General features: G+C 45.8%; 1 protein-coding gene across 1 annotated transcript in view; it reads left to right on the forward strand.

Moving 5' to 3' along the window:
• Positions 1 to 2,250: 2,250 nt before the first annotated feature.
• The window catches only part of ccm2l (CCM2 like scaffold protein), a 51,158-nt gene continuing 40,254 nt past the window's right edge, over positions 2,251 to 13,154 (forward strand). The window contains exon 1 of the mRNA XM_061735118.1: positions 2,251 to 2,406. Within this exon, the coding sequence (XP_061591102.1) occupies positions 2,377 to 2,406 (30 nt within the window). The 5' untranslated portion in view covers positions 2,251 to 2,376. The remainder of the gene's footprint in view (positions 2,407 to 13,154) is intronic.

A 13,154-nucleotide genomic window follows, 5' to 3' on the forward strand; every position in this document is an offset into this window, starting at 1 on the left:
AGAAAACAAACAAACAGAAATGGGAACAGGCTGAGACACAAACAGCAACCATTCCAGGTCTATAAAACTAAATCAGGATTAGGCTACTACAATTATATGTCCCCCAAAACTACAGTGGACGAGGGGAGAGCACAACCACGCTACCCGAGAGACCAGAAGCCGACAAGGAAGAAACCCGAACCCAGGCCCCCAGCCGCCTACGGAGGGCCAAAAGAAGGTGGGAGGAAACACTCCAGAAGCAAGCCCCGTCCCCTCCCAGCAGGCAACAGAGGGAAGTCCCGGACGGAGCCCCCATGACAATGGGAGGATGCTGCCAGGAAACCCACAGTATGGCGATGGACCAGGACCAAGCCGGGGACGGGGCCAAGAGGTCCCGACCGCCGACGCCGGCGGGCCGACACCTGCCCTGATGAAAGCGGAAACCCCACAGCCAAAGGCGTGTCCAGCTGCAAGGGCAGCGGGGGGAAGCGGAGACAGGCACGGAGCGCGAGGACCCCCCAACAAGGAGCCACCCTGACACGCTCAACAGCAAAGAGTCCCAAACCCAGGCTAGACAACGGACACCCATTCACACAGATACACTAACTGACAAAGACACCCCCCCCCACCCCCGTTTTCAATATGCTTTTCATTACTCACTCTTGTTTAATCACCTGTTCGGCCACCATCTAATTTTTATCTTCCATCACGACTTTCTCAATTCTCCTAGTTGCCTGTTATTATATCCACTGTAGCTCCTTAAACTGCTTTCATCATTGTTGATGTGTAACATAGTACTTTAAAGCAATAGACAGCTGCTGCAAAAGACAACTGAGATGAAAGTTCAAAGTTACTTCCGCTGCTTTTTGCCAGAAGCAGTCATATAAGACCATGGAGATAACATTAGATAACATAGATAACATTGCCTAAGAACAGGAAAATGTTCCTTAAAGTGAAGTTGAATTTAACATTTCAACATTAAAATAAGGGTATTACCACAAAAGCTGCTGAGCTTAAAATTACAAGAGATCTCAAGACCAAACCAAAACCAAGTGGCTGCTTCACCAGTAGGAAGCATTTCAATGTAGCATGTAGTATTCAAAGTGATCTACAGAAAGTAAACTACTAAAGATGAAAATGCACAAAAAGCTCAAAAATCAGAAAGAAATCGTTTCAATATATTTTAATATCTTTGTACAAACTAATTAAACCAGTATCATCATATCAGACCCAGATGGCAAAATCTGAGTGAATAAATGTTCAAATATTATTAGGCAGAAACAATTGAATCCATGATGTGACAAACAGAATACGTTGACTCAACATTGATTAGATGTTGGCATTAGAATTGGAAGATTGTTTGACGGTTGATCAATCGTCAACCTTATCCAAAAATCAACCTTTTTGACCCTAATTCAAAATTATCTGGGGATAGTTTATGACTTGTAGTTTTATGTGTTATTTTGTATGGCGGTCCCATCATAATTATTAACGTCACAATATTAGAGATAGTAGAAAGTACAGCAGGTCAGACTTTGGAATGCTAGAGAGCTTTTACAAATGTACTCCCAATCGGCAGTGAATACATTTCCTTCTAAGTCTCCTCTGATGTGCATCAAACTGAGCAGTGTGCTGCAGGATTATCTTTATTACCAGTAAGACAAAGACAAAACCTGCCTGGATAACTGGTGAAGTTGTCCATGTGCTAATAATAGTTTCCTTCTTTGGATATTAGAGCTGTTTGACCCTCCAATTTAGGCATTTTTTAGTTTTAGTCAAGTAAAACCAGAAATGACAAATGGAAAAAACAACTCAATTTAAAGCAGCCATTGAAATTTTTCAAGAGTAAATTTTACATGTACTGGTGTGTTTATCAGAGCAGACAGAATGGATGTTAAAAATCCCTGGTGGAGTTTCCTCTCGGACAGGAAGTGTGTTTCCTTTGCTTCCTGTTCATTCTTCACATGTTCGTGTGTGTGCGCCCGCATGCGCGCGCGTGTGTGTGTGTTTGTGTGTGTGTGGCCCCAGGAGAGGCCTCAAAAGAACAATCAGGAGAGAGAGAGAGAGAGAGAGAGAGAGAGAGAGAGAGAGAGAGAGAGAGAGAGAGAGAGAGAGAGAGAGAGAGAGAGAGAGAGAGAGAGAGAGAGAGAGAGAGAGAGAGAGAGAGAGAGAGGAGAGAGAGAGAGAGAGAGAGAGAGAGAGAGAGAGAGACGAGAGAAACAGGACTAAGCACTTGCGACTGATGCTAAAATAACTCAGAGAAGAGCAAAAACACAGAAAGAACAATGGGAAGACAACTGAGAAAAAGAGGCTTCTGCAAATTCCAATAAATAGTAACTAGGTTCTGGACCTGTGACTCACTACAGTCACTACACTCACCACTTAACAGCAACTGCAATGGACTACGAACCCAAGAAGCCCAGGAAGGTAGGGTAGCTTCAGCTCTATATCTCAGGGTTCATTATATTCTGGTAAAATGATCATGAGAAGGAATTTGGCTATAATTTAAAGCTGACTGGATATTGGGGACTAATTGTTTTGGGGCTTAAGAGTTCGTGTTACTGAGGTTTCTTAACCTTTCACGCAGGTTGGTCTACACACTAAACAGCTCTTCAAAAGTCAGGTTCTTGTCGCAGCACAAAGATAAAGTAAATTTACCTAACAGCATATAATACTGGAAAGGTTTGTGTTAAGGGCATATTTAACAATTCTAAACAAAATGTTAGACATCTCAACAGTGTGGAGCAAAAATCATTTGGACTCATTTGGACAAAAGAAGAAGAAATACTGTGACAGGAATGATACAGTTTGAGTTTGTTGTCATGAATGTGACTCAAAAAAATGACTCACGTGAAACACGCATCAATAACTTGCTCAAAAGTAAAACCTGAAATCGTAAATTTGACCTGATATGAAAAAGAAAAAAAAATATTACAATTACTTTGTTATTTCTATGGAAGAAAAACATAGATACGTTTCTGGGTAAAATACATAACTTTCTTTTCAAAAATATTTTTTGCTTGTTTTTTCTGAATTGATGACAGAATTTTAAAAAATACTACTCTGTTTTGTTGAATCAATTGCAATTCATCAATACTGTATATCAACAATATAGGCTTTTCTTTCCTCTTCAGAGGTTGATTGAAAAATAGGCAAACTTGTTTGGTTTGACCAGTGTTTATTTTGCTTTGAGTTGAGACACTGGGTGGATGATTGTTTGGTGGTCGTCGTATCTTTCAGGAAAGTTATGAAGAAAGAGTTATGAAGAAAGAGTAGAGTTTCTATTTTAGCTACTACTGTATATCATACATGGGTGCACACAAGCCGGGACTCGAATGCTAGTCTACATGCATGTTTTAGATGTTCCCTGTCTTCAACACACCTGATTCTAATCACTTGTCTATCAGGGTTGTGTTGAGGCAGGGAAACATCTAAAACGTGCAGTAGACTGGCCCTCAAGTACCGGCTCGTGTGCACCCCTGTATGTATATATATATATATATATATATATATATATATATATATATATATATATATATATATATATATATATATATATATATATATATATATATATATATATATACATATATATAAAAATGACATATATATAATATACATACAAACAAAAATGTATATGATTATGTATGTACAAACCGGATTCCGGTTGAAGTTGGGAAATTGTGTAAAATGTAAATAAAAACAAAATACAATGATTTGACAATCCTTTTCAACCCATATTCAATTGAATACACTACAAAGACAACATATGTAATGCTCAAACTCAAACTTTATTTTATTTTTCACATAATTATTAACTTAGAATTTCATGGCTGCAACACGTGCAGTAGAAGTTGGGAAAGGGCATGTTTACCACTTCGTTACATCACCTTTCCTTTTAATAACACTCAATAAACGTTTTGGAAGAGAGGAGACTAATTCTCTTAGCTTCTCATGTGGAATTCTTCAGTTGCTTCAGTTGTTCAACAGTCCGGGGTCTTCTCTGTCGTATTTTACGCTTCATAATTCGCCACACATTTTCAATGGGAGACAGGTCTGGACTGCAAGCGGGCCAGGGGAGAACCTGGACTCTTTTACTTCCAAGCCACGCTGTTGTAACACGTGCAGAATGTGGCTTGGCATTGTCTTGCTGAAATAAGCAGTGCGTCCATGAAAAAGACGTGGCTTGGATGGCAGCATATGTTGCTCCAAAATCTGTATGTACTTTTCAGCATTTATGTTGCCTTCACAGAAATGTAAGTCCCCCATGAACTAATGCACCCCCATACCATCACAGATGCTGCTTTTGAACTTTGCGTTGATAACAGTCCGGACGATCCACTTCCTCTTTGGTCTGGAGGACACGATGTCCAGTGTTTCCAAAAACAATTTGAAAAGTGAACTCATCAGACCAAAAAAACACTTTTCCATTGTGCATCAGTCCATTTGCCTGGAACACCTCCCTAGGGAGGAGGGACATGCCTGGAACACCTCCCTAGGGAGGCATCCAGGAGGATCCGGTACAGATGCCCAAGCCACCTCAGCTGACTCCTCTCAATGTGAAGGAGCAGCGGCTCGACTCCGAGCTCCTCCCGGGTGACCGAACTCCTCACCCTATCTCTAAGGGAGCGTCCAGCCACCCTGCGGAAACTCATCTCGGCCGCTTGTATCCGCGATCTCGTCCTTCATCACTACCCAAAGTTCATGACCATAGGTGAGGTTAGGTGCGTAGATTGACCGGTAAATCGAGAGCTTCGCCTTTCGACTCAGCTCCTTCTTCACCACGACGGTCCCGGTACATCGGCCGCATAACTGCGGAAGCTGCACCGATCCGTCTGTCAACCTCCCGCTCCATCGATCCCTCACTCGTGAACAAGACCCCGAGATACTTGAACTCCTCCACCTGAGGCAGGACTTCTACACCCACCCGGAGAAGGCACGACACCCTTTCCTGGTGGAGAACCATGGCCTCGGTCTTGAGGTGCTGACTCTCATCGCACTCGGCCTCAAACCGCCCCAGCACATGCTGAAGGTCCCGGTCCGATGAAGCCAACAGGACAACGTCATCTGCAAAAAGCAGAGACGAAATCCTGAGGTTCCCCAAACCGGATCCCCTCCGGCCCCTGGCTGCGCCTAGAAATCTGTCCATAAAAATTATGAACAGGACCGGTGACAAAGGGCAGCCCTGCCGGAGTCCAACATGCACCGGGAACAAGTCTGACTTACTGTCGGCAATGAGAACCAGACTCCTGCTCCAATCGTATAGAGACCGGTCAGCTTAACAGAGGGCCCCGGACTCCATACTCACTGAGCACCCCCACAGAATGACATGAGGGACACGTTAAAATGCCTTCTCCAGATCCACAAAACACATGTAGACTGGTTGGGCAAATTCCCATGAACCCTCAAACACCCTGCGGAGGGTGTAGAGCTGGTTCCGTGTTCCGCGACCGGGACGAAAACCGCATTGTTCCACCTGAATCCGAGGATCAACTATCGGCCGTATTCTCCTCTCCAGTACCCTGGCGTAGACTTTCCCGGGGGAGGCTGAGAAGTGTGATCCCCCTATAGTTGGAGCACACTCTCCGGTCCCCCTTTTTAAAGAGAGGGACCACCACCCCGGTTTCCCACTCCAGCGGCACTGTCCCCTTCCTCCATGCAATGTTGCAGAGCGTGTCAACCAAGACAGCCCTACGACATCCAGAGACTTGAGGTACTCAGGGCGAATCTCATCCACCCCCGGTGCCCTGCCACTGAGGAGCTTACAAACCACCTCAGTGACCTCGTCTTGGGTGATGGATGAGCACGTGCCAGAGTCCACACTCTCTGCTTCCTCAATGGAAGGCATGTCAGTTGGATTGAAGAGATCCTCAAAGTATTCCTTCCACCGTCCAACAATGTCCCCAGTCGAGGTCAACAGCTCCCCACCTGCACCATAAACGGTGCCGGCAGAGTACTGCTTCCCCCTTCTGAGGCGCCGAACGGTCCACCAGAATTTCCTCGAGGCCGACCGAAAGTCTTCCTCCATGGCCTCCCCAAACTCCTCCCAGACCCGGGTTTTTGCCTCCAGGACCACCCGAGCCGCGGCTCGCTTGGCCTGCTGGTACTCATCTACTGCGTCAGGAGTCCCACAGGCTAACATAGCCCGGTAGGACTCCTTCTTCAGTCTGACGGCATCCTGTACTTCCGGTGTCCACCACCGGGTTCTAGGATTGCCGCCACGACGGAGACCCTGCGACCACAAGTTCGAGCCACCGCGTAGACAATGGAGGCAGAGAACATCGTCCACTCGGACTCGATGTCCTCCACCTCCCCGGGATCTGAGAGAAGTTCTCCCGGAGGTGGGAGTTGAAGACGTCCCTGACAGAGGGTTCAGCCAGACGTTCCCAACAGACCCTCACAATCCGTTTGGGTCTGCCCGGTCTGTCCAGCCTCCTCCCCTGCCAGCGCATCCAACTCACCACCAGGTGGTGATCAGTTGACAGCTCAGCCCCTCTCTTCACCCGAGTGTCCAAGACATGCGGCCGAAGGTCAGATGAGACGACAACAAAGTCGATCATTGACCTCTGGCCTAGATATACAAAGGTCGGATATACAAAGAATGATTTGAACGTAGAAAGATGCGGTCTTTCACGCACACACCAAGGCTGGCGTACGCACTTTTCTGAGGTTTGGTCCGTTGGCGACACTCACTGGTGATCAATGAAGTGCAGAATATGAGGAAACGGACGTCAACAATAAGTTCACGACCACATGAAGGACACGACAGTCCCCACATCACCGGATAAGTTACACAAGAGTGGAGCTGCAACAATCTCACAATCAACCACATGATCTGAACAAACAACTAAAGGCAGGAGCTCAACGATGGAACCCGCAAATCCCAATGGCAGCTTTGGCTCCGTTAGAGGAACCTGCTGATGCATCAGATCACACCGACCTGCTGGGCCAGGACTAAGACTGGACCATCAGCTGGTTTAGTCTGGATCTGCTGGTTCAGGACTAAGACTGGACCATCAGCTGGTTTAGTCTGGATCTGCTGGTCCAGGACTAAGACTGGACCATCAGCTGGTTTAGTCGTGATCTGCTGGTCCAGGACTAAGACTGGACCATCAGCTGGTTTAATCTGGATCTGCTGGTCCAGGACTAAGACTGGACCATCAGCTGGTTTAGTCTGGATCTGCTGGTCCAGAACTAAGACTGGACCATCAGCTGGTTTAGTCTGAATCTGCTGGTCAAGGACTAAGACTGGACCATCAGCTGGTTTAGTCTGGATCTGCTGGTCCAGGACTAAGACTGGACCATCAGCTGGTTTAGTCTGGATCTGCTGGGCCAGGACTAAGACTGGACCATCAGCTGGTTTAGTCTGGATCTGCTGGTCCAGGACTAAGACTGGACCATCAGGTGGTTTAGTCTGACCTGCTGGTCCAGGACTAAGACTGGACCATCAGCTGGTTTAGTCTGGATCTGCTGGGCCAGGACTAAGACTGGATCATCAGCTGGTTTAGTCTGGATCTGCTGGTCCAGGACTAAGACTGGACCATTAGCTGGATTAGGTACCAAGAGGATCTTCTGGATCTCTGCCCTGAACTGGACCAGCTGCTCCGGTTCAGACCCACATGATGCTTTCAGCGGGAGCTGCTGACAGGTCGGACATCTCTGTCACTATGACGACCGTATGTAGGTTGGTTGGTACGAACTGATGTGAATCAGCAATGAATGAATGAAGTTGAATGAATGAAGTTTTTATTGAATGTTTAGGCAACTTTCAGAGTCTGATATTAGTCAGCTGCAGGTGCTGCAGGACTCCAGAAAGTGTTTCTCCGATGATGGAGGCAGGGACTAAGACCGGTCTCTCCTCCTGCAGATGCAACACTCCGAATTACAGCGACTTTGCTCTTTATTTCTCATGTTTGCAACTCGATATTCTGGTTGGCACAAGTTGTCTTTCTGCAGCGGAGGAACCCGTTCGTGATGCTTCATGTTTTAAATATAAGTTTATATTGTTCATATTGCTTATGAGGGAGGTGATCGCGGACATCCACAATGTGTAGGACTCAATAAACGTGTACATTGGGCTTAATCCGTCAGTATATAATACGCGTGACAGTAAAGCTGAAAATGGAGCCGTTTTTCATCCACCAACTTAAGTTCTGGTGTTGGTTCTTAAAATACAAACAAGAAAAGCAGAGTGCAATGATGCACTAACGCTCCCCATAAACATTCACAAACCCTTACGATCATAATAAAACCACAACTCTTCACGGAACGCAACACAAAGCCAAGAACAGCAATTCCCATAATGCAATGCAGCTGAAATCGGAAGAAATGCCCCCAAATAAATTATTTTTTCCAGCCTCAACTTCTGACAGGAGTGTTTTCCAGCTCACAGCCAATTTTTTTAAATTAGTTTTACTTGTTTTGCAAGTTCCTTGTTAGGATGAGCGTTTTTTAATGGATAATTATTTTCATTATCATATTCAAATATATGTATTTGAGGGAGGAGACAGTGCAGAGTTTTGTGCTCCCGCATGTGCGCTCAAATCCACGCTGATTTAAGAAACCTGCGTGGATTTGGGCGTATGCACAGTTTTGTACATCTGAATTATTTTTTGCGAGACGGGTGGAGCCGTGCCAAGCAGATACTTTTTCTGTAACCATTCTGCCGAGGTTCTAACCGGGCTGAGCCGGCACTATATCTGACGTCATCACCCTCCACACCACTGATTGGTCGAGGGGCGGGGCCGTCATCACCCTCCAAGCCACTGATTGGTCGGGGGGCGGGGCCGTCAGACGTTTGAATCAGGAAGCGGGAGTCAGCGCGAGAGCGACTCGCGGCGATTTTATTATAAAGCGCAAACGTCCAGTGACACCTGGGGTGTCACTGGACGAATTACAGACCGAAAAATTAGATGCGGATTACTAAATATACGATCATTAAGCTCTAAGTCTCTGTTAGTAAATGATATAATTACAGAGAGCAGGAGTGATATTTTCTGCTTAACAGAACATGGTTACAGGAGGAAGAGTATGTTAGTTTGAATGAATCAACTCCGCCCGGCTACTTTAATCATCACATTCCTAGAAGCATGGGCCGAGGCGGAGGAGTCGCAGCAATTTATAACTCCGGTCTCCAAACAAAAATTGAACCTAAGTGCAATTATAATACATTTGAAAGCCTCATGCTTGGTCTGAAATTTCCGAGCTGGAAATCAGAGAAGCCAGTTGTGTTAGTGGTAGTGTACCGGCCCCCTGCTGGTGCGTATCTAGAGTTTTTGTCTGAATTTTCAGATTTCCTTTCTGGATTATTGATTAGCACAGATAAATTCATCATAGTGGGTGATTTTAACATTCATATGGATGTTGAAAGCGATAATCTTAAATTAGCTTTCGATTCTCTTCTAGAATCAATGGGTATCTCACAAAAAGTGGATAAACCGACGCACTGTTTTAATCATACTCTCGATCTCGTTCTCACCTACGGTGTTGAAACTGATGGTCTGTTGGTGTCACCTGTAAACTCCCTTTTATCCGACCATTACTTAATAACGTTTGAATTTAATTTTGTTGATGTTGAAGTGCAAAATAGGAGGTATTATTTTAGCAGATGTTTGTCTGATGAAGTTATTGTTAAATTTAGGGAGGCCATTGCTTATCTTACGACAGTGCGAAATAGTGATGTAGTCGAGGCCAGTGACCTGGGTTCTACCTCTGCAGATGTTGATTTCCTTGCTAGTAACACTGCTGATTTGTTGCATTCAGCTTTAGATGAAGTTGCTCCTTTGAAAAGGAGGGTTTCTAGCCACAGGAGCTTAACTCCCTGGTATAATTCAGATATTCGCATGTTGAAACAAAACGTGCGTAAAATGGAAAGGAAGTGGTACTCTTGTAGGTCTGTAGACTCTTATCGTGAATGGAAAGATATTCTAATAGTATATGAAAAAGCCATTCGCAAAGCCAGAACAGCTTATTATTCAACGTTGATAGAGGATAACAAAAGTAACCCACGTTTTCTGTTGAGCACTGTAGCCAGGCTGACAAAGAGTCACAACTCTGTTGAGCCGTGCATTCCTGCAGCTCTCAGTAGTGAGGACTTTATGAGCTTCTTTAACAGTAAAATCACGAGAATTAGAGAAGAAATCAACCAGCCGGTAGTGGGCGTTTCTTCAGCTTTAGCAACTTCCCTAGGCTCTGACTTGACTCTAGACTGTTTTGATCCTATAGACCTCCCTGAGCTGACCTCACTCGTCAATAGAGCTAAGTCAACCACATGTATGTTAGACCCCATCCCGACTCGACTATTCAAACATATTTTTTCTCTTATTGGTACGACAATACTGGACCAAATTAACCTATCCCTAAGTTTAGGATATGTACCACAGGTTTTCAAAGTCGCAGTAATTAAACCTTTACTTAAAAAACCTTCTCTTGACCCAGACACCTTAGCTAATTATAGACCAATTTCCAACTTTCCATTTGTGTCTAAAATTCTGGAAAAGGCAGTTTCAAGCCAGTTATGTGACTATTTGTATAGAAATGATCTGTCTGAAGTCTTTCAGTCAGGGTTCAGAATGCATCATAGCACAGAGACAGCACTGGTTCGAGTTACGAATGACCTCCTTATGGCCTCAGATAAGGGATTAGTGTCCATACTGGTTCTACTGGACCTCAGTGCTGCTTTTGACACTGTAGATCATGGCATTTTACTGCACAGGTTAGAGCATGTTGTTGGGATTAAAGGGACAGCTCTATGTTGGTTTAAATCATATCTATCTGACAGGTTCCAGTTTGTTCATGTACATGAAGTTTCTTCAGAACAGTCAAGGGTCTGTTATGGTGTTCCGCAGGGTTCAGTGCTAGGGCCAATCTTGTTTAGTTTATACATGCAGCCGTTGGGAAGTATAATCCAGAATCACGGCATACACTTTCATTGTTATGCTGATGATACGCAGCTCTACTTGTCTATGAAGCCAGATGAAACAGAACCGTTAGTTAAACTTCAGGCATGTCTTAGGGACATCAAGGACTGGATGTCCAGAAATTTCCTGCTTCTAAATTCAGATAAAACAGAGGTTATCATTCTTGGTCTAGAGCATCTTAGGAAGGGATTAGATGGTGTTGCGATGGCTTCCAGTGCAACTGTGAGAAACCTTGGTGTTATTTTCGATCAGGATTTGTCGTTTAAACCATATGTCAATCAGGTTTGTAAAATAGCCTTTTTCCATCTCCGTAATATTGCAAAGATTAGGAAAATCCTCTCGCAGAGTGATGCAGAAAAACTAGTTCATGCGTTTGTATCTTCTAGACTAGATTACTGTAATGTGTTGTTAGCAGGATGTCCAAGTAATTTGCAGAATAGGCTCCAGCTGATCCAAAATGCAGCAGCACGAGTACTGACAGGAATTAGCAGGAGAGACCACGTCTCTCCAGTGTTAGCGTCGCTCCATTGGTTACCCGTAAAATTCAGAATCCAATTTAAAATTTTATTACTTGCGTATAAAGCCCAAAACGGCTTAGCTCTGCATTATTTGCAAGACCTGATAGTGCCTTATGTTCCTGTCAGAGCTCTCCGTTCTCAGAGTGCAGGTTTACTCGTAGTTCCTAGAGTATCTAAATGTAGATTTGGAGGGCGGGCGTTCTGCTATCAGGCACCACTACTATGGAACCAACTTCCAATCTGGGTTAAGGGGGCTGACACCACCTCCACCTTTAAAACTAAACTTAAAACATTTCTGTTTAGTAAAGCCTATAGTTAGTGTTTAGTAAACCTCTAGCTGGTGTTGGTAAATCTCTAGGTAGTGTAAACTTTAGTGTGTCAGAGTCGCTCCTGTAGTTTCTTGTGCTGGCCCCCTCTTCTCCTCCCTTTTCTCTCTTTTGTCCCGGTTGCAGCATCCTTTGCCGGACACCGGAACCTGCAGGTGGTCGTGGGTGGCTTGTAGCTTGCATTACGGAGCACAAGTCTTTCCCTGACCCCTTCCCTTCAACCCTTCCCCGACCCTGCACCCCAACCTGGGACTTGCTGATTGGGCCGGAGCTTCGGGAGCTGTGTGCTGGCCTGCGGTCCCCACCCGTGGTCATACCGTTGCTGCTTCCACCTGCCTGCTGTGCTGCTGCCGTCCCTGACCCACCAGTCTGGCCCTCGGCAGGAGGGTCCCCCCTTATGAGCCTGGTCCTGCTCAAGGTTTCTTCCCTCCTAAAGGGGAGTTTTTCCTTGCCACTGTTTGGCTTAAGGTTTTTCTCCCACTAGGGGAGTTTTTACCTGCCATTGTTTATGTAATAACTGCTCGGGGGTCAGGTTCTGGGTATGGGTCTCTGGAAAGCGTCTAGAGACAACTCTGTTGTATTAGACGCTATATAAATAAAATTGAATTGAATTGAAATTGACCACTGCTATTGCACCATTCGCCAGGCTTACCACTCTGTCCTCCGTGCCGCACTGGGCAACGGTGACCATCATCTCATCCACCTGATCCCTCGCTACAGGCAGAGATTAAAACTCTCAAAACCTGTAGTGCGGCATTTCAGAGTGTGGTCTAGTGAGGCATGTGAGAGTCTCCGCGCCTGGCTGGAGAGGGCAGGCTGTGACCAGGAGTTTGTCCAGTGGGCGGGGCCTGAGGCTGGGAACAACTTGGATGAATACACGGACACTGTGACATCATTCATCAGCCTCGGCGAGGAGATGTGTGTTCCTCTCCGCTCCAGGAAGACCTTTAATAATGACAAGCCCTGGTTTTCTGCCCACCTCAGGCGGCTGAGGTCGGAGAAGGAGGCGGCCAGGCGTAGTGGGGATGCGGATCGGTTCAGACAGGCCAAGTACGGGTTTGCTAAGGCAGTGAGGGAAGCAAAACATCGCTTCGCCGAGAAACTGCGGCAGCAGCTCTCTGAGGGGAACCCCTCCTCTGTCTGGAAAGGCCTGAAAACCATCACGAACTGTAAACCAAAGCCCCCTCAGACGTCTGACAACCTCCCCCTGGCAAACAAGCTCAACGAGTTTTACTGCAGGTTTGAGTGTGAGAGGTTCCCCCCGCCCTCTCCCTCCACCCCCTCCCCTCCCGGTCACACCCACCACCTTTGTACCTCAGGGGACCCCCTCCCCACTTCCCCCTCCATCTCTCCACCTCCACCCCCCCTCTCTGTCAATGTGAGAGAGGTGGACCGCCTGTTCAGGAGTCAGA

The sequence above is a fragment of the Cololabis saira genome, chromosome 12, assembly GCF_033807715.1.
Source record: "Cololabis saira isolate AMF1-May2022 chromosome 12, fColSai1.1, whole genome shotgun sequence".
NCBI classification, from domain to species: domain Eukaryota; kingdom Metazoa; phylum Chordata; class Actinopteri; order Beloniformes; family Belonidae; genus Cololabis; species Cololabis saira.